At 44.7% G+C, this 25525-nt stretch overlaps 1 protein-coding gene across 1 annotated transcript; it reads right to left on the bottom strand.

The window, feature by feature from the left end:
• Positions 1–350: 350 nt before the first annotated feature.
• Positions 351–19789, bottom strand: C12H2orf80 (chromosome 12 C2orf80 homolog). Its single transcript, XM_051153653.1, is given in 10 exon segments — positions 351–471; positions 952–989; positions 991–1073; positions 1383–1470; positions 11904–11975; positions 12329–12416; positions 15392–15474; positions 17363–17444; positions 19111–19204; positions 19774–19789. Coding segments are annotated over 10 exon segments (750 nt in total). The 3' UTR covers positions 351–365.
• Between the last annotated feature and the right edge of the window lie 5736 nt (positions 19790–25525).

Here is a 25525-nt window from a genome sequence, read left to right as displayed (position 1 = left end):
GTGGATCTTTGTGAGTTTAAGGTAGCCTGGACTACAGAGTGAGTCCAGAACAGCCAGGACTCTGTTATATAGAGACATCCTGTCTCAAAAACCAAAAACATGGAATGAAATTATACTAAAAACAACAACAACATCCAAATGATGTCTACAAGGGCCCACAATGAACCTGGGGCATGGGGGAGGCGGGGTGTCTATTAACCAGTTCTCAAGATCTGTCTTTGCGCAATTACATTTTGTCCGGATTATCAGGGTGTGCATATACACACAGGTGTTCATGTGTGCTGTTTTTCTGATGTCTGCTTTTGTTTTCACCTTGTACAGAGAACCAGAGCTGTAGTAAATATGATGGCATTTTCAACATCTTTCTACTTTCCCTCCTGCCCCATCCATCTCTGACTTGTCATTAAGTTCTTCTGCATAACAGTTTAGTAGATGGACAGGGAAGAAGAAAGGGCAGGAGTTGGGGAGATACTATTAAAGGGAAAGACAAAATTCTCCTTTGGGGTAGAGTTCTTATTATACAGATACTAAAATAAGCCACCCTATTTGAATAAACTGAAAAACAACTGATTGATTTGTGAAGAGTAATTTTCAAGTGTTGAAAGCTAATCAAGGCTAATATTTATTTAGGCTTTACTATGTACCGATTACCACTTTAACCACTCATCCATAATCCCTATTAATCGGTGACTTTAAGGGGTCGGTACTAGGCTGGAGACTTGGCTCAGTGATTAAGAGCACTACCTGTTCTTCCAGAGGTCCTGAGTTCAATTCCCAGCAACCACATGGTGGTTTAAGACCATCTCTCAGAATTGTTAAGCAGCCTGTTCAAAACCATACAGCTGGTAAGTGATGGACTTGGTTGTCACACCGAGAACCTTGAGCTCCAAATACTCATTTTTCAGCACAATATAGGCAAAGTCATCCCAGGACACCCCTGCTTAGACTTACTTTGTTCTTGGGCTGTGTGAATGAGCACCTTTCCTGGCCAGGATTTCCATCCTGTGCCATTGCTTTCTTTGTAGAGCTACCAGTGGCTTTTTTATTCATCGTTCCTCTCTTCAACTTGACACCTGCAGACACGGGCAGTACCACATCTGAGTATAAAACTTAAAAACCTGTGTCCACCGCAGTGTTAGATCTCGCCTTTCTGGACTGCATTCCCCCTGGCCCCCCTCACCAAAGGATTTGGGAAATAAGCCTTTCTCATTAGGGTAATGTAGGGGAGGGAGTACATCAAGTTATGAAGGATCTAGGTTTTTGTTTTGTTTTGTTTTTTTAATCTCCCCAGATAGAAATCAAATCAGTATGATCATTTAGCGTCACTGTGTGGGCCCAGCTCCTACTTAACTTTCTCTAGGGCCAGAAGGAGGCAGGCTTACTCTGTCTGCGGTTGCACTCTGCTGCTTTGGGTGCTGTCAACATGGCGAAAGGGTGCAGTGAGCGGCGGGGCAGCAGAGCCTGGGAGACCTGAAAGAAGACAGTTCTGTTTTACAGCTGTGTGAGCCTTGTGTAGGGAGCACCTGCTCCTTATAGCAACTGGCGTGTCTCGCCACCCCTGGTGACCGGTGTTGAGGAGGCACCTGGAAGGAGTGTGAGCGTGGTCTTCACGTACAGCCTCTGCTCTGGGCTTGGTTCTCACAACACAGAAGTGCCCTTTGCACAGGGCACTCCTCACAGTTCCCTCTCCTGTCACAGCCACTTCCTCTTTTCTGCCATAGACTCCTCCTTTTCTTTAATCCCAGAACTCAAGAGGCAAAGGCAGGTGGATCTCTGCGAGTTCGAGGCCAGCCTGGTTTACAAAGCAAGTCCAGGACAGCCAGGGATAAAACAGAGGAACCCTGTCTTGAAAAACAAAACAAAAAATTAATTAAAATACATAATTATGCAGCACTTGGGAGGCAGAGGCAGGTGGATTATTGAGAGTTCAAGGCCAGCCTGGGCTACAAAAGCAAATCCAGGACAGCCAAGGCTACACAGAGGAAACCCTGTCTCAAAAAGCAAAGCAAAACAAAACAAAACAAAATATAATTACTGGTGTGGTGTGACTGGTGTGGTGTTGCATACCTTTAATCCTAGCATTTAGGAGGCAGAGGCAGACAGATCACTGTGAAGTTTGAGGCCAGCCTGGTCTACAAAGAGAGTCCAGGACAGCCAAAGCTACACAGAGAAACTCTGTCTTGAAAAACCAAAAATAAATAAATAAATAAATAAATAAATAAATAAATGTATATAATTATATCACTTCCCCTATTCTCATCCCTCCAACTCCTCCTATGTCCTTCTCTTTCTAATTGATTATCTCTCTCTTTTTGGGGGGTCGGGGGGAGGTTGTTGAAACAGTATTTCTCTGTGTTGTCTTGGCTGTCCTGGACTAGCTTTGTAGACCAGACTGGTCTCAAACTCACAAAGACCTGCCTGCCTCTGCCTCCCCAAGTTCTGGGATTACAAACGTGTGCCACCACACCTGGCTGATTACCTCTTTTATTATTACTACTATTAGGTATATATAAATGCATAAATAGCTAGGGATCGTGGCACACATCTTTAGCCCTAGCACTCAGAAGGCAGAGGGATGCAGATCTCTGACTTCAAGCCCAACCTAGTCTACAAAGCAAGTTTCAGGACAGCCAGTGCTACATAGTGAAACCCTGTCTCAAAAAATTATAACAATAAAAATATATGCATTAATACACCAATACAGCCTGCGGAGTCTACTTAACAAGGCTTGCGGGTGTATGAGTCAGGGCTGATTGCTCTGTATTAATAACCAATTAAGAGGTGTGGCCTGGGGGAGGCTTACCCTCACTGGAATGTTTTAAATCACTCCAGTGATAGAGTCTAATTTAATTTTTTTAAAGCACACTGGGGCTCAGTTGAAGGACGTGTGTCTACCATGAGAAGGCCCTGGATTCACTTGCAGCATTAAAAATTAAGATAAATGAAAGGGGGAAAAAAGAGCATCGTGGCTTCTATGTGAGGGATACGTGGGAAGGTGGAAGCAGAGAGGTCTTTTCATTTCAGAGTCTTAGAGTGTGTGCAACAGATAACCGCCTCTCCCCCAAAGTTTTTAAATAGCTAGATAACTCCTGTCTTAGTCAAGGCACTAGTAGTTAGCAGCAGGGATCTTACTTCCAAATTGACTGTGTCTGAATGCGAGGTGTATCAATATAGCGTGTGTGGCCTTGTAGTGGGACACATGGGACTGATGGTAAGGGTCCTTTTATGTTTTGAATTATAAAGGCATATCTTACTTCATTTTTGTAAAAAGGAATCTGCATGTTCATGTAATTGCCAGCTTAGCACATACACTGTACCCTGAGATAATCCTTCCCAAGCCTAGATGCCCCTGGAGGAGTACAGGGTTCTTAGGTGCAGAAAGTTTAAGCTGACTCAGCATTTTAAGAAGTGCCTGAGCCCTGATGTACCAGAGAATGAGAGAAATACCAGGATCTTGGGTCTCAGAAATGGCTGCCCTGTAGCCACAGAGTCTCCTGCACTCTGGGAGGAATGCACTCTGGGAGGAAACAAGGGAGGGAGGGAGGGAAAAAGAGGGGGAGAGGGAGAAAGGAGAAGAGAGGGAGGGAGAGAGAGGGGGAGGGAGGGAGGGAGGGAGCTTGCTACCTAGTTTCCTGGAGTGCATCAGTCTCTGGATTACTCTCTGGGGAGGGTTGATAATTTCCCACCCTTGTACAGATTCTGTTAGGTTTATTCCTGAGTCTGGTTTTTTTGTTTTTGTTTTGTTTTGTTTTTTTACTTTAGAGTCAGTTTGTTTTCTCCTTATTCCTGGTTATAGAAAGAAATTAAGGCCGGGTGGTGGCGGCGGCGGCGGCGCACACCTTTAATCCCAGCACTCAGGAGGCAGAGGCAGGTAGATCGCTGTGAGTTCGAGGTCAGCCTTGTCTACAAAGTGAGTCTAGGACAGCCAAGGCTACACAGAGAGACCCTGTCTCAAAAAACCAAAAAAAAAAAAAAAAAAGGAAATTAAGATTTTAAATTGATCCTGTATCTGGCAATTTTGCTAACCCTACTTATTAATAAATATATAAAGATTCTTTTGAACTTCCAAAATACCCATTATGTCATTTTGTTTGTTTTTCAAGACAAAGTTTCTCTGTGTACCCTTAGCTGCCCTGGACTCTCTTTGTAGACCACGCTGGCCTCGTACTCACAGAGCTACACGTGCCTCTGCCTCCCTGAGTGCTGGCATTAAAGGCGTGTGACACCCTGGCCTGGCTTTCATTATGTCATATTAAAGAATGACTTCTATTCTTCTCTTGACATTTTACTTAGTTCTGCTGGCTAAGATTGTCAAGCCAAACCAAGCAGACATACAATCACATGCAACAACAAAAACACCTTCAGAACGTACTAACAGACCACTAACTTCTACCTACCCAAAAGCTAAGGATGTCAGCCCACCGCATCTGAGACCAACAGGGGAGATGGGCACTCCACCTCCATCCCCTTGCCTTTGCTGTGGCCCACCTGATGTTCTCACCAACGTATTTGGAAAAACCCTTCAGTCTATAACTTTCTTTTTATACCATAACTATAATAACTCAATGAGAACATTTCCACACTGGAACATAGTATTTGAGACACTGAGTCTGTCCTGGGACATGCATGGTCACTCATGTTGGCATAAAAATAACATATCTAGAGCTGGGGAACTCAGTAAGTAAAGTGCTCATCACACAACTGTGAGGACTGGAGTTGGAACCCCTTTTGCCCTCATGAAAAAGCTGGTGTGGAAGTACATACATATAATCTCAGTGCAGGAAAGAAAGAGATAGGGACCACCCTAAGGCTTGCCGGCCAGTCAGTAGCTCTGAATTGATGAACTCCCTCCTCAGTGATAGTCTCTATGTCAAAAATAAGGCAGAGATCCATTAAGCAAGATGGCCAGCATCATTTTCAGCCTTCCACACTTAGTGCATACTTAGGCATGTGTGCGCACACACACATGAATGCACATACGTGCATAATACATGCTCACACAATGAACACTTTTTCCCTTTGAGGTGTGCATTGTGTTTTGTGTCCACATAAAATGATGTACATTTAATTATTTTACTGACATATAGAAGTGAGTACAAACATAAACTTTGACCCCTTGTCCCAAGAAACAAATAACCTATTGTGTTGGTTAGTTTTGACTGTCAACTTTAGACCTGGGAGGGGAGCCTCAATCAGTAATTGTTTAGATTAGGTTGGCCTGTGGGCATGGTCATGGGGTATTATTTTCATTGCATTTATTGAGACGGGAAGATTGTCCCCACTGTGGGTGGCACCATTCCCTAGTAGGGGATAGCAGATTGTGTAACAGTGAAGAAACAAGCTAAATACTAGCGAGCATGCATTAACTCCTTGTCTTCTGCTTGACTGTGTGTGTATGTGACCTTCAAGCACTCCAAGTTCCTGCCTCCTTGACATCCCCACAGTAACAGACTCTACCCTCAAACTGTGAGTCAAATAAACTCTTTATCCCTTAAGTCCCCAGGCTATTTTATCATCAGGGCAGCAGGAAACAAACTAAAATACCTGTTGAGAAAGATAACCTTATGACACAAAAAGTAACCAGAGAGGAGGCTTTAGGTCAGTGTGTGGTAATTATGACTGCTGTGCACTAGGCATAAGGAAAGGGAAACGGCTTGTGTGTCATCCTTGATAAAAACAAAACCAAGAAAGCAGGTATTTCTCAGACTCAGGTGTTCCTGCCCCAGGGGAGGTAGACCTGAGTGTTGCAGAGGTCACAGCTAACCTGGCTATTTAATGAAGTCCTGATAATCTATGACTCATGCCAGCCATCTTTAGGTTTCCTGTGTGGTTTATACAGTAGGATGGCACACACCTTTAATCTCAGCACTCGGGAGGCAGAGACAGGTATTTTAATAAACTACTGCTCTCATTTGATAGGCAGGTGATAAAGACTTGACGCTTGCCATCTCCCTTGCGTCTCCTCTCCATGCCTCGTTGGGTCAGTTCCTGCCTACCCTAACACAGCCTCATCTCCTCAGCTTGAAGAAACTTCTCACTCTGTGCTTTGGGATTTCACAAGCTCCCGGAGTGAGACGTGACCATTACGATCCTCTAACACAGAAACAATGAAAACAGTGACAGAGTGAAAGAGAATGCAGTCAACTCCAGATTAGGATCCAAGCGCCATCCTACTGTATGCACAGAAGGGTGGGCTTAGCAGCATCAGCAGTCAGGTGGAAGGCTCTCCTTGGGCTACTATGGAATTGATATTCACGGCCCCACTCAATCCTCAGAACAGCCCGGTGTGATTGGGGACGGTGATAGTAGGCCTACTTACACATGTGGAACTTGTAGTCAGAGAAAAATAACTTATGGGAAGCACACACTAGGACGGGCTGGATCTGGACCTGGGCCTGTCTGCTTTGCTTCGGAAGTTATGGGGTTTGGGTGTTAGTTTGGATGGATTTGAATGCTGCCTCTTAAAATGGGGTGACTTTTGGGAAGACAGAGGAGAGCTCAGGCCCTGGGGTTCTCTGTTAGCGCCCTTCTTTCCTTCACCTACTTTCATTCTTTCTGCCTTCTCTCTTTTGTCCACCTTTCTTCCATCAAATGAGACTGAAGAATGTTTTTTATCCATTGCTTTATAATCTTAAGGAAGATTTTATGCTTTTTGTTTGGTTGGTTTTGTTTGTTTGTTTTGTTTTTCGAGGCAGGGTTTCTCTGTGTAGCATTGGCTGTCCTGGAACTCTCTTTGTAGACCAGGCTGGTCTCAAACTCATAACGATTCCTCTGCCTCTGCTTCCCCGAGTTGTGGGATAAAAGGCATGTACCACTACGCCCAGCTAGATTTTCTGTTTTTCCTTCAGTTTAAATCAAGTTGAGCATTTTATATTTATCATCTGGAGGGAGTTGTAAATAGCCGATACTTATGTAAAGCCTTTAATTGAACCTTTTCTGGGTCCAGGGTTCTCAACAGGAAAGCAAAACAAGACAAACAGAAAACTAGAAAGAGCCTGCGGCTGATAGCGAATAGTACATGTCTTGCTGCCCTTCAATCACCAGGGGGCAGCAGAGTCCCAGAGAACGCCACCTGGAGGCGCACAGTTCCCACAAGTCCTTTCCAGTTGCCGGAAATTCGTCTCAATCTGATTTGTATTCCACAGGGTTTTTAACTCTGGTTTAGAAACTATTCTAGATGTTGCTTAGCAGACATTTTATCCAAAGGAACCAAAGGTCATTCCGATGTAAGTGGTAATTAAAGAACCTTTGACAACATCTATTGCTCTTTAATCACTCTGGCTTCTAATTAAAGCCATTATTTTTGAAGCTATGGTAACCCCAAACGGCTGTTTTAAAATACCTAGTCCAACAGCTTAATGTTTAAAATGCTACATTGCCACTGCTGGTGATTCCTCATCCAAGTTGAAGTGAAGTTCTCTGGGAGGGAGGGACTGCTAGCTTTACTTTCTTAAACCCTAATCACTTGGGGAATTAGATAAGCCAATTTGCAATGTGTTGATATACATATTTGATTAGCAGTTTAATGTTTAGATACTTAGGTCAGTGAGCCTCACAATCAGATGTGATTTTGTCCCTAGGGCACGTTTGGCAGTCCGGAAGCATTTTTAATAGTCACAAATGGAGAGACGCTCCCTGCCTCTGGTAGCTAGAGGCCAGGCTTAGTGCGCATGGCAGTACGGAAGACTGGCTTCCGGCACATACAATACTGAATTGCCCGGCTCAAGGTGTTAAGATACTCTGATACAAAGGTGGTTATGGTGGCGTGCACCAACTTGCTTGAGATACTGAGCTGGAGACTGATTCAAGTTCAGGGACAATTTAGCTATACAGAAAGGTCAATACCAGCCTGGACCATGTCCCAAAAGAAAAGGAAAAAAAAAAAAAAAAAAGAGGGCAAGATGAGAGGCAAAGGCAGGGGCAGGTGGATCTCTATGAGTTCAAGGCCAGCCTGGTCTACAGAGCCAGTTCCAGATCAGCCAGGGTTACACAGGGAAGCCCTGTCTGTCTTGGAAAAAGAGAGAGAGAAAAAGGAGGGGGAAGGAGGAGGAGCAGGAGGAGGAAGAGGAGGAAGAAAGACTAACTTAGTTATCCAATCTTGACCTGCAAAACCTCAATTCTAGCTATTATTTTGAGGTTTTTAATGTGGCAGACACAGACACAAGGGCTTCCTTGGACTGACTCACTTAATGGCCACTACAACCCCATCTTCTTTCCCTGATTTTATAAACGAAAGAGATGCTTACAGATGTTGGAAATAACATTCAGCATCATTGTGCTTGAGTCTGGTGGAGTTGCAACTGAAACCCAGGCAGCAAGAATTCAGAGTCTAGGCAAACTTCATCTACAGGCGGACGAATAGATGTCCCCAGCCTGTGGGGACATGGCAATGCAAGCTTCTGAGGAAAGGAGTCCTCTGGTAGGATATGACCTGTGCCTCTTCCAAGGCGGTCACTTTGTAGTCCACTGATGCATCCCCACTTTTTGCTGCCGGTGTGACTATGGGGATAGAGGCTACATGTCACCAAGTGGAAGCTCCTTCATGACTGAATGAGCCATGGGGTGGACCGGCCTTCTATTTTAACCCCATGGTGTAGACTGGATTTAGCCCCTGCGCAGACACTGACTGAGAAACCCTGACCAAACCCCACTAACCTGGAGGTCACAGTGCTAGCCCCTTCCGAATGAAGCGTGGGCCCTGAGACTCAACCAATCAAGTACTGTGGCTGACGCCTCCTGAGAGCTAGAAGATGAAGAGAAAATCATAAGTGAAAAACGGTGAGCAGGGCTCAAGGTTTGGGGCATAATCGGTGAGGGATAGAGAAGACAGGCCAGCAGAGAGCGCACTGTATGGAATAAAAAGAAACTGAGCACTGTGGTGTGCGTGGCAAAAACACCACAAAAGATGACCTTTCTTCAACTTAAAAAAACTGCTTGGCTGAAGAGATGGCTGGGCCCGTAAGAGCCCTGGCTGCTTTTCCAGGGGCCATATGTTCAATTCCCACCACCCACGTGGCCGCTCACAACTGTCTGTAGTTCCTGTTCCAGGGACTTTGGCACCCTCACACAGACATGCATGCAGTCAAAACACCAATGCACATGAAATACAAATAAATTATAGGGACCAAACTAGGTCATGTGCTGTTTCCATGCATCAAACAAACAAACAAAAAACCCTGCTAAGTCTCTTGGGAGCACCAGTCAAGATAAGGTTCAATACAGAGTATGAGATCTATTTGGAAAAAAAAAAAAAAGGCACTTTGCCCAACTGTCGCATTTCCAGCATTCAACCACATATTGTGAAAGAGTGAAAGAATGAACAAATAAGCAGCACAGTGGTCAGGGTGAGGGCTGTAGTTTCTTCTGGGGGGTGAGAGAACATGGATCTCAGCAGGAGTAAGAGGCTGAGAAGCTAGTTTCAAAACCGTAAGACTTAGGAACTGCTTGCCTGTGGAAGTGGATGAGGTAGGTGCTTGAACTTCTGGGACCCACCCACTGCTCATACAGTACAGCCTGCAGGTGCAAGAACAGAGAATAAATAACTGTCCTGTGTCTCTGGCCCTGGCCCTGCCCTGGTGTCCTTCTGAATCCTCCCAAACTGCCTTGTGGTTGTGACTCGTTGCTTATGTACTGTGGTCTGTGGATACAAAGAACAGGGGAAAGCTGCCCTCCATTTACGACCCACTGCTTTCATACTGCCCTCTACAGGTAAGAAACTGTCCTGTGGTTGTGTTCATGCCCTGCACTTGACTACCCCCCAAATCCAGATGGATGACATTGCAAGGAACAGTGAGCAGAGAAGGTCAGGGGTGAGCATGCTGGGCCAGCTTCCTTTACTCATGCCCACTTGCTGCCCCTAAAAGTTTCCGGTGGGAAGGGGATCATGGTCAGTATTTAAATTTTTTTTTTTTTTTTTTTTTTTTAGTTTTTCAAGACAGGGTTTCTCTTTGTAACAGCCCTGGCAGTCATGGACTCTCTTTGTAGACCAGGCTGGCCTCGAACTCACAGAGATCTACCCGCCTCTGCCTCCTGAGTGCTAGGATTAAAGACATGTGCCACCATGCCCAGTTTTATAATGATATCTTTTCAGGCAGCAGATAAATAATAATTTTATGTCAAAAAATAAAAACTGAGATATTCAGACTGCTCAACAAGCCTTTACTTGTTCACTCCTGCAGTCTCCCTGGTTTGATTCCCAAAATCTATGTAATGCAAGGAGAGAGCATAGCCCTGCAAGCTGCCCTCTGACCTCTACACAAATGCTTATAACACACAACTGCCCACCCCACCCCTAAATAAATAATTGCACACACACACACACACACACACACACACACACACACACTCACACACTTTTGGGGGGGGGCACGGGGAGATACTCTGTGTAGCCCTGGCTGTCCTGGAACTCACTGTGTAGATCAGGATGACCTTGAACTTACAGAGATCTGCCTGTCTCTGCCTCCCGAGTGCTGGGATTAAAAGCCCGCTCCAGTTCTGCCTGGCATAACTGTAGTTTTAATAAAGGTAAAACCCAGATGCCACCACATCCCAGTTGAGTCACACATGCTTGCAAAATGCCCCCTTTACGTGGAGCAGTACATAGTCAGTGCCAGTGTGCTTTGTGGAAGGCTGTGTCGGGAGGAAAAGAGAGCACTGGGCTAGGAGTTCAGGTCCCATCATTTCTGCGCACTGTACGTTCTCATTCATGCTTTCAGTGGCATGTACCTAACAAGTCGCACTCTGCCACTGGTTAAATGTACGCTCCCATCCAGAATGATGCTTATGCTCAAGATCTAATGGCTAATGGAGGCCACATGGCTGTTTCTCCTTAACTTCCTGGGCAGTGGCAGCAGCAGCAGCAGCAGCAGCAGCAGCAAGATAACCCAGTGCAGAGCTCTGATTTTCCCTCTCCAGAGCCTTAGATGGGTCCTTTTCCTTCTTTGGGCCTCTCATTTTCATTCTTTTATTTTAAAAAGTATTCTGTTGCCAGATGTGGTAGCACACACCTATAATCCCATCTCTTAGGTGACAGAGGCAGGAGGATCAGAAGTTCAAGCTCATCCTGTGCAGCATAGGGAATTCAGGCCAGCCTGGGCTATGTGAGGGTATGTATTTGAAAAGCAAAAGTATTCAGAATAATTTTTCCAAATGGATGCATTTTCACAGTTTAATAGTGTGTGGACACTCAGTAAAAATTTAAATACTGCTGCGCATAGTAGCGCACACCTTTAATCCCAGCATAAGAGAGGCAGAAGCAAGAGGATCACTGTGAGTTCGAGGCCAGCCTGGTCTACAGAGAGAGTCCAGGACAGCCAGGGCTACACAGAGAAACCCTGTCTCAGTGGAGGGGGGTGGTTAAGAAAACAAATCATTATAAATTATAAATGTATATGCTAAATAATTTCACTCAAGGGCTGGGGATATAGCTCAGTAGCAAAATGAATGCAAGACTCTGAGAAAAGCACACACAAATATGCACACACAAACACACACACACACACACACACTCACAAACATGAAGAGCTATGTGTATGTAGCTGGGCGTGGTGGCTCACACGTGTAATCCCAGCACTCCAGGAAGCAAAGGCTGGTGAACCTCTGTGAGTAGACTAGCCTGGTCTATAAGGACAGCCAAAGCTACACAGAAACCCTGGTTCCAAAAAATAAACACAAAAATACACACGAAAATACAACCAACCAAGCAAACAAACAAACAAAGAGCTATGTTTACATATCTGTATTTGTGGGTTGGAATATATGTCAGTGGAAGGGCACTTGCTTAATGTATACCATATACAGGCCTGTGTGTGTGTGTGTGTGTGTGTGTGTGTGTGTGTGTGTGTACACATACATATACATATATATTTGTATATATGCTATTAATAGTCCCATAATGTTCTTACCTTGGTAGAATCAGGACTGGCAGAAGAATTGGCCCCATAAATTTTAAGGACTTCCTCAATGGGGATACTGTTCTGTGACATAAAAACAATGACTTGTTGTATTGTGGCTTTTATTTTTTTTAATTATCAAACAAAGCTACTGCGACTCCAATGCATCAAGCACAGTGTGAAGTGGCACAGCAACTAGATAATACCTTCTAAATTAATGGGTAAACAGGGTTTTCTAGACACTAAGATCTCTCACCCTTTTTTCATCTTCCACAGATATTTTTGCAATATGGCATAGAAGTCAATTTTTTTATTATGTATTTAAAATCATAACTTTTACTGTTAGCAAATCCCAGGTATTTAGAAGCAACATTGAAAACATGTAAATATGTGTTAGTACCAAAATAATCTTAGGAGACACATATTCTTTCCCTCACCATTAAAACTCCCGCATAGGATGATAAGATCATGGCTTCTCGCTCTCTTCGGTTTGGATACATGGGTCTGCCATGAGGTGGTGCTCTCCTAAGGGGAAATAAGGGTGGAGAAGAGTAGGTGTGGTATATATTGGGGGGGCAGTGTGTGTGTGTGTGTGTGTGTGTGTGTGTGTGTGTGTGTGTGTGTGTAGAAAGGTGGTCGACTTTCAGATGTCATCGTCTGAAGCCATCCCTCTTAGCTTTTTTTTTTTTTTTTTTTTTTTTTTTGAGTCAGGGACATTGGGACCTGGGACTCACCAAGTAGGCTAGGCTGCCGGGCCAGCAAGCGCCAGGGATCCATACATTTGCCTCTTCAGTGCTATGACTATAATAGATTGGTGCCACCTCACCCAGGAATTATGTGGGTGCTGGGAGTCAGATTCTGGTCCTCTTGCTTGTGCAGTAAGCACTGACTGAGCTGTCTATCTTCCCAGTTCCTACTCCTGTCCTTTTTGACACGTGCTAAGGTAGTGACACTAACCCATACGTAATCAGCAATGGCTGTGTATTATTACTCACTTTTAAAATAGGACTAATATGATTCATATTTTTCTTTTTCTTTTCTTTCTTTTTTATTTTTGAGACAGGGTTTCTCTGTGTAACCCTGGTTGTCCTGCACTCTCTCTGTAGACCAGGCTGGTCTCGAACTCACAGGAATCCACCAGACTCTGCCTCCAGAGTACTGAGATTAAAGGCGTGTGCCATCACCACCCAGCCATACTTTGAATTTTTAATTTTCCAACAAAGTGATATATTTTTTTTTCTGTTTTCACTAAAGCTGTCATAAGTGCACACTGGTTCCTATAGTGGGTAGTTATGGATTTACTAGCAGGTATCAACCTCTTTCTCCTCATCGTCTGCTTGGTGGTCGGGAGCGGGCCTGTTTCTTTTATTCTAAGCTTGCACACTTGTAGGGAGGCTGAAAATAGCCCTAAATCCTGAGCATGGGGCTTGCCAGTGGCTTTCATGTCCAGACAAATAAAGAAACAAACACCGAGATACAGGTCATGTTTGCTTGTTGTTCATTTAAATCCATCCTGGTCTGGACTGAGCCTCGTTGTGAGGTGAGCTGACACCCAGAAGAAAAAGACTAGAATAGAACCTGGTGGCATCAGGTGAGGTTCAAAAAAAAAAAAAAAAAAAAAAAAAAAAAATCACATCTAGCCAGCCATGGTGGCGCACACCTTTAATCCCAGAACTCGGGAGGCAGAGGTAGACAAATCTCTGTGAGTTCGAGGCCAGCCTGGTCTAAAAAGCGAGTCTAGGACAGCCAGGGCTATACAAAGAAACCCTGTCTTGAAAACCACCCCCAAAAAATCATATTGATTGATTGATTGATTGATTGAGTGTGTGTGTGTGTATGTGTGTGTGTGTGTGTGTGTGTTGAGCATGAAAGGAGGGGGGCACTCACATCGCTGTAAAAGTTAGAAGATATTTTGAGGGAGCTTGAGCTTTCCTTCCGTGAGCCCTAGGGATTGAAACTCAGTCAGGCTTTTTGGCAAGTCCTTTGCCCGCTGAGCCATCTCCCCGGCCCCAGTTCTGAATCCCTGTGCTTAACAGTCCTTTTAGATACAGCTGTAATCAAACCTACCTACCTCCCCCACTTTCTCTCATCCTTCTGCTCTCTCATCCCCTCTTCTTCCTTCCTTAAGTTTGTTCAAATGGGATTTTTTTTTTTTCACTTACTACTCTCGGTTCCTACCTGCAACCTTGTGCCAGGACCCTGAAGTGGAACACTGGCTGGACTTTGGAATATGAGCTGTTTGACCGCGGCCTCTCGGTTTCCTGTTCTGAGCAGGGTGCTGAGGCTGCTGATTCATGCGTCACTGCACTTGAAGGAAAATGCTGATAATCTTGGGAGGAAAATGATCCCAGGGACTCAGGTGCTTAAGGGCTTCCATGTCCCAGGAACTGTGAGCTAGTCCTTGGGAAGTGATACCTACAGCACTGACCAATATATAGCTTGTATACGATACAGGGAGGGATGCTTCTCAGGAGAAGCATCCCTGGGAAGGTTTTGTTTTGTTCTTTAACCTGGCCATGGTGGTGCACGCCTTTAATCCCAGCAGTCAGGAAGCAAAGGCAGGCAGTTTTCTGTGAGTTTGAGGCCAGCCTGGTCTACGAAGGGAGTCCAGGACAACCAAGGCTACCCAGAGAAACTCTGTCTCAAAGAGAAAACAAAACAAAACAAAATAGATAGATAGATAAATTAAATAAACTTGACAGAAATCAATGATTAGAAATACAAAATATGAGGCCAGGTGTGGTGGCCCATGCCTTTTATCCCAGCACTCAGGAGGCAGAGGCAGGCAGATTTCTGTGAGTTCCAGGCCTGGTCTACAAAGCCAATGCAAGACAGCCAGGGCTACAAAAGAAACCCTTTCTTGGAAGAAAGAAAGAAAGAAAGAAAGAAAGAAAGAAAGAAAGAAAGAAAGAAAGAAAGAAAAGAAAGAAAGAAAGAAAGAAAGAAAGAAAGAAAGAAAGAAAGACAAAACGTGTGAACACACCTACGATGTGCTCAGCTGCCGTGTGTCTTCAGGTTTCTGGCTGGAGGAAGATGTTTGCTCTGTTTCTCCATCAGAGTGCCTCATAGGAAGATGCCACACAGGGCTAGAACTCCCTCCCTCAATTAGAGTCATGTTTTAAGAAGGAACACTCTGAGAGGGCTGAGGACATGGCCCGGTAGGACCTGAGTTTGGTGTCTTCCCCGGCAGTTCCTGTAAAAAGCTGGGTGTGGTGACACAGCCTGCAATTCCAGTGCTGGGGAGCCAGAGACAGGAGACACCCCTGGAGCTTGCTGGCCAGCTAGGCTTGCTAGTAGTGGGATTCAGTGGGGGGTTGGGGGGGGAGACCCTATCTAAAAAAACAAGATGAAGAGTGACAGAGGAAGACACTGACATTGACCTCTGACCTCTGCATACACCCACACCCATAACCAGGAATGTGGCTACATACATAACCCCCACCCACACTAAATAAATAGATTGATCGAATAAGGAAAACCACAAACATATTTCAGCTTACACGTTCTCCCACTGGAGCCAAGTTAAATCTTCTGGGTGGTCCAGCCATTGACAAGCAACACTGATGGCCAAGTCATAGTGGGCCTGGAAGTAGAGAGAGAGAGCAGGGGGGTAGACTGAGACCTTGGCGAAGCCACTCCCTGACAGTGGTACTGCTAAGCCTGTCCTCTGTCAGGTTTCCATTGGGGGAGATCTTTATTTATATAGCCTGATGCTCAGCTCGAGATCTCTCAGGATCTTTGGGCAGGATCTTTCTGTGGTCCAGAAAAGAAAGACCCGCTCACCGGGGAACTGGGGAGTGTGGCCTCACACTGGGATTGCCAAAGACATGTAGTACATTCATGGGTGAGACCTTGATGGGCACTGGGCCTCCCTTTCCCTAAATTTTAAAAAGGCAAAGGGAGAGGGTGAAGAATAAAGGCAACAGAGAAGAAGTCTAACCCTGTTTGCTGCTAGAAGACCTGGCATGAGCAGTGGACTGGATAGACCTGACTGAGTGGCAGACGGAGAGCCTCACACCTGGTACAAAACTGAGAGTCGGGGCTGGAGAGATGGTTTACCATCTAAGAGTGCTGATTGCTCTTACAGAGGACCTGGGTTCGATTCCCAGCACCTACATGGCAGCTTCCAAGTGCCTATAATTCCAGGTCCAGGCCATCCAAAACCATATAACCTCCTCAGGCTGCTGTATACATATATACACTCAAACAAGCACACATAAGTTTAAATAAATATTAAAGCTAAATAAATAAATGCTCTACAAGAAAGAAAAGCCTGAAGATCCATCTTAAAGTTGATTCTTATTCACAGTGCTGACTTTTTCCCTGGTTATTTGTCAGTTTTTTGCTTAGTAAGAACGTTTACCGCTTACTGGCCTCATTTCTTTTCTATCCTGATAGCCAGGAAAGCAAAGATGGGTCTGGGTTTGGTTAAGGTTCTAAGAATTTCTAAGGGCTGTAATGATGTCCTCCAGGGACTGAGCTAAAGTAAAATATCAATCTAAATAATAAATAAGGGGTTTGGACTGTGGTCATTTCTGTTGAAACTTAATCTGGAGTCCCACTGCCATGCTCCTTAGAAATACAAGCATCCCGGCCTCCAGAATAAAAATGGCGCTGTAATAATACCTCATTAAAGTTTGAGAAGTACAGTTCTTCCGCCCCTGTCAGTGCTATGCACACAGAGAGAGGCAGGCTTAGCTAACTACCCTGGCTTTACTCAGAGGGGGGACTGAGAAGAGACACATACATCTCTCTTAGCACAAAGATAGCACACGGGCGGTGCATAAACTGAGCTAACTGATTTCTTTTGGATTAAATATTCCTGTAGGTTCTTCTCTAATTTCTGTGTGATGAAAAGAAATTCACATGAGCCGGAGCTCAGTTTGAATAACACAAAGGGTTCTATATCACTTTGCAGTGTGATCCTGTATCATGTTGTATCATTAATGCAAATGATGTTAAGAGCTTACAGTTGAGAACTGCCCTGTTACTAATTTTGTCAAGGTCTTTAACACTGCAAATTAACACTTTATCTCACAGTCATTTGCTTTCAAGTCTTTTCTCGACTATTATATTTCTCATTCTCTTTTTGTTTTTGTTTTTTTCGAGACAGGGTTTCTCTTATAGTCCTGGCTGTCCTGGACTAACTTTGTAAACCAGGCTGGCCTCGAACTCGCAGAGATCTGCCTGCCTCTGCCTCCCAAGTGCTGGGATTAAAGTCGTGCGCCACCATGCTTGGCTATCCCTTTTTGCTTTCTATTTAGTGCATGAAGATAGTCATAGGAACAACCTTAGGATGAGGGAAACATAAAGAAGAGGACAGAGCATGTGCATGCGTGCATGCGTGCATGTGTGTGTGTGCATGCAGGTGTGAGTGTGTGTTTGTTAGTTACGTATACATTTGATCCCTGTTCTGACCCCTCATTACATACAGAACACAATGGGAGAGGCACCAGCATGGCTTTCTTTACCATATCATCTAGAAAGGTGAGTTGACCTCTTCCTTTCGGATCAAATTCGTTTTCCCGAAGTCTGATTCCAATATACTCTCCCCTTAAAAGCAAGAGAGCAGCACTGAGCTATTGGGGACGACATAGGGCTCCATCTTTAGAAAGAGGCTTTCTTCCCAATACCCCTCCCCAAGACAAAAATGCAACAGAAACCACTCCTGGTCCAGGAGCTGTTAATATTCACCTTTGCCTTGCATAGTGACCTCCAAAGCCTTCAGGTCTAAAACACCTGATCATGATAAACTTCAATCACATTTATCTGAAAACTAAACTCATTGTTGGAGTGGCTTACAGGAAAGCGGAAAGGATGCAAAATGCCGACACACAGAAAAGAGGTTTTGCAAGAGGAGAGCTAAGACCCATTACATAAAATGATATCTTGCCTGGCGTGGTAGTGCATGCCTTTAATACAAGCGCTCAGAAAACAGAAGCAGACACACCTCCTATTTGTACTGTATGGAGAGGCCATAACGCTAGAAGATGCGTTTCTGTAATATTTTTCACAGAACACACTAGCATCGGGCACTCTGCCTGGAAGTTAGCATGGGCAGTAAGGAAGTGTTTGTTTGCTACTTATTTTTTTGAGATACGATCTCTGCGTAGTCATGGCCGTCCCAGAACTCTGTAGACCAGGCTGGACTCTACTCACAGAGACCCACCTGCCTCTGCCTCCCAAGTGCTGGGATTAAATGTGTGCACCACACTTGTCAGAGTTGGCATTCTTTTGAGTTTTTTGTTTGTTTGTTTGTTTGTTTGTCTGTTTTTGTTTTTCTGAGACAGGATTTCTCTGTGTAGCACTGGCTGTCCTGAACTCTCTTTGTAGGCCAGGCTGGCCTCGAACTCACAGAGATCCACCTGCTTCTGCCTCCATAGTGCTGGGATTAAAGACGTGCACCACCACTGCCAGGCTAGAGCTGGTATTCTTACCTACTGTTAGCTTTTGCTGTTATCTTTTTAACTACTGTTTGTTTGTTGTTCTCTTAGCCTCCAAATACATACGTGCACACATGAGAGAATTCCATACATGTTTATTCCAGCATATGTTAAAGATTTAGTAAAAAAGAATCACTATCATTGACAGACAAAAGAACATTTGATGGTATCTATGATAAGACCTTTGATGAAAAAACATATTAGTGTTGTGCCAACAATAAATACAAAATAAAGTAGAACCTCTTCTTGTTGTATGATCTGTGCTTTTTTTTTTTAATAAACACTGCAAAGTACCAGGTTGAAAATAAACTGTACGAGATGGGGAAAATATTTGGGAAACTTGATCTGTTCTTTATTAGTCAAGAAAGTTCAGAAGTTTAAAAAAAAATGGAGATGGATTATTTGGCTGCTGAGCTTGACAATAAAAGCAGCACAGGCTCTGGTTTGAATGCCTAGGGTACATGCAGGAATCTGTATCTTTTGCCAATAGGTGTTGTGCCTTTCTGTGGTGCATCCTGTACCCCTAGGCTGTAGGGTGCCTTGTACACGGATGCTCCTGCAAAAGCATCCTCCCAAGAGATTCTGCATCTTACTCTGCCCCACATGGGCCTGGAGATAGAGACCAGAGAGCATCTGCCGGCTTTCTCCTGCAGAGCAGAGAGGGCCCTCTTTGGCTTTTTGTCCACCTGCCAACATCCAGTCCTTCCACGAGAGCATTGCCGATGCAGGGGTCAGAAACCAAAGCTGTCGCCCATCCCCCCCTCCTCGGTACTCACAACAGCCTTTTCACCTCCTGCTTTACAAGCCTCCGTTCCATGACTGTGACAGAGCAGGTGTCGATAGCCTTTAGGAAGAGCAGTTCCTGCAAGCCTAGAAACCACGGCAGCAAATCAGAGAGGGTATGAATTAGAGGTGCTGTCGCAACAAACACCAGTCATGGAGTCCGAGGCTGTGGAAGGGATCCACGGGCACTCAGAATTCAGACCGCGTATCTAACAAATACCAAGTGAGAAACTGGCCTGGAGGCTCCCCCGGAACCTGTGCCCACCTGACAGCTTACTGTTTTATAAGTTTTACATTTGTTAAGTGACTTATCTTGGTGTGTGCATAAGCGTGCAGGTGTGTATGAGCCGCGTCCCAAGTGTGAATGACAGAGGACAGCTGTCAGGAGATGGTTCTCTCATGATGCCCCGCAGGATCCAGGGATAGAAATTAGGTCCTTAAGCCTGAGCTTAAGTATTTTGACCTGCTGAGCCCCTTTCAAGTTTTTCTAACACTATGGTACTCATCCTCCCACTACTGTGGCTTGTAAAACAGGGATGGGTCACGTAATGTTTGACAGGCTTTTGGGGGGCAGAACCACTCAAACACTCTGACTTGTGATCTGAATATGTCGGAAGTTCACCATATATGATGTTCATACTAGAGGTCCTGCTCACGAGGGAACTGGTCCATGGCTCCTCATATCTGGGAGGTCGCTTGACAGTCCACACAGTAGTGGCAAATGTGACGTCACTGCCTACCTTTGACACTGAACTGGAAGTTGAAGACAAGGCAATGGGATCAAAGAGGCTCAGAAATGACACACACTGAGAAGTTGATGAAAAAAAAAAAAAGGTCATTACTAATGAATGGGGCACTCAGCAGCAAGCATGAGCAGGAATCAATCCCATCAGGACTATTTGTATGAACTTGTAATGATTTGAAACGCTTTGTGACGGCTGGTTTGATGAGTCATCATGGCTCAATTACTTTTACTAGATCTGGGGTGGTTTTTTGTTTGTTTCTTTGGTTGGTTGTTGGTTGGTTTAGGTTTTTCAAGACAGGGTTTCTCTGTGTAGCCTTGTCTGTCCTGGACTCCATTTGTAGACCAGGCTGGCCTCGAACTCACAGAGATCCACCTGCCTCTGTCTCCCTGAATGCTGGGATTAGAGGCGTGTGACACCATGCTGGGTTTCTCTGAAGAAGACTGACTGTGGATGCCACAAAAAAGTTGACTATTTAAATTGTACAAGGGCTTCACAATCCCTACGTTAAAGATAACTTGGCAGATGATCTTAGCCCACAATGGCTGGTTTTTTGAGTCAGCTCTCTAACAATAAGGGAAGGGCAAGCAGGCTGAGACTGCCTTGAATGAGTTGGTTCCTTGTCAGGACATTATCATTCTTCCTGTTGCTGCATCTGCATCCAGCTTCAGCCTGTGAGAGGGAGGAAGTGGATATGAGGAGGTGAAGTAAAGCTGCATAGATGGATTAATTCCAAAGACATGATATTGCACTGATCCCACTAGGAAGAGAGAGAATGCTGCAGATTAGAAAGGAGGCCTCTGCTGGGCATGGTGGAACACACCCATTATCCCAGCACTCGGGAGGCAGAGGCAAGCCGATCTCTGCCAGTTCAAGGACAGCCTGGTCCAGGACAGCCAAGGCTACACAGAAACTGTCTCAAAAAAAAAAAAAAAAAAAAAAAAAAAAAAAAGCCTTATGGTCAAGAAGAAGAAAAGCCCTGACATCTGTAAGCCAGGGACTAGGGTGTGACATCCCCTCTACAACTAATGGTTGTGACCGTGCTCAAGCTGCTTGGCTCTCAGTGTATAGTGTTACCTTAAAAAAAGAAAAAAAGAAAAGAAGAAAAGAAGTTAACTTTGCTCTAAAATCCACCCTGACATTCTATCATCCCATGATGGCTGGAATGTATTAAAATTCTAATTCAATAATTTAGAAAAGTATGTGTAGGAGCTGAAGAGATGGCTCTGTGGTTAAGAGTTCTCTGGCCTCTCTTCCAGAGGACCTGGGTTCAATTCCCAGTATTCATATGGCAGCTCACAACTGTCTATGACTCCGGTTCCATGCGACCCAATGCCTTCTTCTGGTTTCTGTGGACACTAGGCACACACAAGATGCATAGACATACCTGCAGGCAGAACAGTTACATACATACAATAACTTAAAAAAAATTAAAAAGCATATGTTTATAGGATTTTTCTCCTGTTTCGATTCCTTAATAGAAAGTGGGTTTGAGCTGGGTGTGGAGGTGCACACAATGTAATCCCAGCACTCAAGAGGCAGAGACAGGCAGATAGGCAGATATTTGTGAGTTTGTAGGCCAACCTGGTCTACAAAGAGAGTCCAGAATAATCAGAGAAACCTTGTCTCCAAAAACAAAAAACAAAGGCAAAACCAAACAACAAAACAACCAAACAAACAGCTCCTTAATGCATTTTGGGCCAAGCATGATAGAGCGCTCACTCCTTTAATCCCAGCACTCTGGAGGCAGAGGTAGGTAGATCGCTGTGAGATCGAGGCCAGCATGGTCTACAAAACAAGCCTAGAGAAACCCTGTCTAAAAAAAGAAAGAAAGAAAGAAAGAAAGAAAGAAAGAAAGAAAGAAAGAAAGAAAGAAAAAAGAAAGAAGAAAGAAAGAAAGAAAGAAAAGAAAGAAAGAAAGAAAGAAAGAAAGAAAGAAAAGGAAAGAAAGTGGGCTCAATTTCTTGGCAGGAAGTAGACTCAATACCTTGGCAGGAAGCAGGACCCTGAGCTTTGAAGCTCAAAAACCAAAAATCTTAGCATTTATTTAAATGTGTTGGTTTGTTTTGTTTTTCAAGACCAGCTCTTAAATAATTCTTACCTTACAGTTCTGAGGAGGCCCTTTGAATTTCAAACTTACGAATTATAAACTTTCATCTTTTAATTGTTACCACCACTTTCTCTTAGCATCCCCACCCCAATGTGGAATAACAGCCAAAGGAATAGCCTATTCATAATACTATACACATTAAAAGCATGAGTGCCTACCACCTCTAGGTCACTAGGCAAGAGGTCAGGAGACCTTGAAAGGCCACCAACTAGCTATGTCACTTTATGCAAATTGACTTTCTGGTTTTGGGGGGTTGTTTTGTTTTGTTTGTTTGTTTTGCATTTCTTCCTCTGTAAAACAAGCACCGTCTGCCTGGTGAGGCTCTGTCAACAGGAACGGTCTGTGATTTACATGTATTTGTCAGGTTTGCCTGGTTGAGAAAGCCACTTGCGTAGACAGTTCAGTTAGACTTGATTTTCTCCTTTTCTGTCTACGGAGCTAGAAAGGAATCAAGAGCACTCGCTAGAAACACACACAAAAGGGTACTGGAAAGAGGTCAGCTGCCTCAAGCTCTGCAGCTTTCACAGACGCCAAGCCCTCAAAAGTCACAGCCCCGGTAGGTTACTGAATCCTAGGGACTGTGAAATATTTGTGTATTCCAAGCAGAACCCCCTCCACAATCCTGTCTGTGGATAGAGATCCACAGGCTCTTAACCAGCACCCCCACCCCTACCACCGCCCCCAGAATGTCTCACCAACTGGAGACTGTTGCAGCATTTCTGTTCTCTCCCTTACCTGCAAGCAGACTTGAGCATTGGAAGGCCTGCGCTGGTGCTTCAAGTCATCCTGAGCACAGATGCTTTTGCCTGGTTGCTAGGAAACTGGATCTGGATAAAAATACTCTTATAAACATCCTCCTGTCTCCTCCCACGTCCACATGAAGGGGGAGGGTCTTATATTTGAGACAGACTGTGACCCTGACCTGCAGTTCACATATCTTTTCACCTGAGTAGGCATACGTGCGCCAGCTGAATGACTAAACAGAAAACCGAGATGAGAAGAGGAGGCCGACACTTCACCGGATTTTCTTTTTCTCTCTCCTCCCTTCCTTTCTTGCTTTTCTCTTTTCTAAAATAGCATTTGGCTACAGATGGGGGAGAATCCCCTGGAACTCTGGCTCCTTCATACCTAGGGCATCCCAAGCAATCTCTTGGGGTGACTCTACTCAGTGACTATGAACACAGAGTGATGAAAAGCCTAGGAAACCACCTCTTTGGGCCCAACCCATCATGTACTGGTTAATTTTTGGCCAACTGGATACCAACTAGAGTCATCTAGGTAGAAAGAATCTTACTTCCTTCTACCCAGGGGTTCCCTTTACCTGACAGACTGAAGGCAATTGTGTAAGGGCATTTCTTTTCTTTTCTTTTCTTTCTTTCTTTTCTTTTCTTTCTTTCTTTCTTTCTTTCTTTTTTTTGTTTTTTGTTTGTTTGTTTTTTGAGAAACGGTTTCTCTGTGTAGCCTTGGCCATCTTGGACTCACTTTGTAGACCAAGCTAGCCTCGAACCTACAGAGATCCTCCTGCCTCTGCTTCCCTGGTGCAAGGAGGTTCAGCCCACTGTGGGTGGCTCCATCCCTGGTCAAGTGGTCCTGGGTTGTATAAGAAAGCAGGCTGAGTGAGGCACGAGGAGGAAGCCAATGAAACCCTCCGTGGTTTCTGCTTCAGTTCCTGCCCCCAGATTATAGCCTTGAGCTCCTTCCCTGAGACTCTAATCTGTAGGACACACTAAACCATTTCTTCCCCAGGTCATTGGTGGTGTTCTATCACAGCAACAGAAAACCAAACTAGTACTGAAGAATGGGTCCCCTGCTTATGCACTCTCCTTATCCTTAAATCCTTGCGGGGGATGTCTCTTTCCTCTTATGATAACATCTAAATGTCTGACCATGGTCCGGATATGCCTTCTCCATGCCACCAGACAGACACTAAGGTGGATATTCTGTCCCTGGCCTGGGGACCTGTTATCTATACCCCTTTATGTTACTGAGAATGGAAACTGAGGCTTGTGCATTCTAGATAGGCAAGGTCTCTACGCATGAGTATTAGAGCCACAGCCTCTAACCACTTATACTGATCATCTCTTTTCCTCTTTCTTGGTTCTATTGGGGGAGGAAAAAATATCTTTCCTCAAGAATAGCAAGGTTCAAGGCAGACATGGTGGTGCACACCTTTAATGCTAGCACTCGGGAGGCAGAGGTAGGTGGATCGCTGTGAGTTCCAGGCCAGCCTGGTGTACAAAAAGTGAGTCCAGGCCAGCCAAGGTTCATGGCTGAGGACTTCCTGATTATTAGAGAAACAATCAGAGAAAGGCATTACTTTAGCTAATATGTTTTATATGACACAAAAGACTTCATAATAAAACGAAGACCCGAAGAAACAGCTAACCTTGTGTGGAGTTTTGGAAGAGTGGACTGTCCGGACCCGCTGGACAATCAACTGAGACCCTCGGACCCCTAAGGAGAGAATGGGGGACAAGAGATGCAAAGAACGGACAGCAAGTCAAGGAATCTGATCAAGCTGACAAACTTTTATTTTCTCAGGCTGCTTATAGACTTTAAAGGGAGGGGGGGTGAGGAGGTGAGAAGCGATTGATCTTGGCTGCAGCTGTGCAGGATATCAATTATATCAATTAGAGTCAAGGGGAGATGGGTAGGGGAATTGAGCTCATAGCTAGGCACATTCTGAGAAACCACGTCAGAAACCTGGTTGACTAAGAGAGCCAGGCCAGGTGGGTGTCTAGGCGACCGTGACCATAGATCTATATCTGGTTCATGAGAAGCTGAGAACAATAAGGTTCCAGGGTGATTGTGGAGAAGTCTCTGTGAAGAAGGAGGAAGTGAAGGAAGAAGGCCTGAGAGGACGTAAGTTTGTAGAGCCAAAGTAGTTTGAGCTGAGCAGAAGTACGAAGCCGCCCCTGGCAGTGGACAGTCATTGTGAAATATGACGGGCAGAGTCCATGATCTTGCCGTAATACAATGGGAGACTTCCCGAGCCTGCTTGCTCAGGTGTTTCTCTGCTCCTGTGTCCTTGGCTCCTCTCCAGCTAAGGGAGGCACCTCTCACCTGAGTAGGTAGGTTCGGCTTCAAGAGAGTATTGCCTGCTTTGAGAGAAAGTAACAGTGGCCTTCCTGCTGCAATTGAGTCCTCAAACGCCAGTGTGGCAGGATCTTCATTTCCCCCAAAGAGCCCCAATGTCACATAACACAAGGAATGCTGATTACTTCCTTCTTTATATTTATCAGAGGGGCCTAGGGTTGGTGTAGAATAGACAGTCTTTCCTATAACCAGATGGCTGTGCTTTTAGCATTTGGAGCTGGTATGCATGGTGATGGGGCATGGTACATGCCCACAGCAAACTATCACATGCTGATGGAGAATATTTTGCAGAAGAGGATGCAATTTTATAAATGTCTGTGTGGACAGAAAAGACCAATCTTTCTAAGGTAACAAGGAGAAATAACCCTGCTCGCCTTCGGATTTAGACATGTCTGGGCACATCAGGACAGGTCTGCAGGACTGGAGACTGTGGGAGCATCTAGATTCTATTTGCATCAG

The sequence above is a fragment of the Acomys russatus genome, chromosome 12 (assembly GCF_903995435.1).
Source record: "Acomys russatus chromosome 12, mAcoRus1.1, whole genome shotgun sequence".
Taxonomy (NCBI): domain Eukaryota; kingdom Metazoa; phylum Chordata; class Mammalia; order Rodentia; family Muridae; genus Acomys; species Acomys russatus.
Note: the sequence above shows the minus strand (reverse complement) of the source record. Positions and strands in the feature narration are given on the sequence as shown.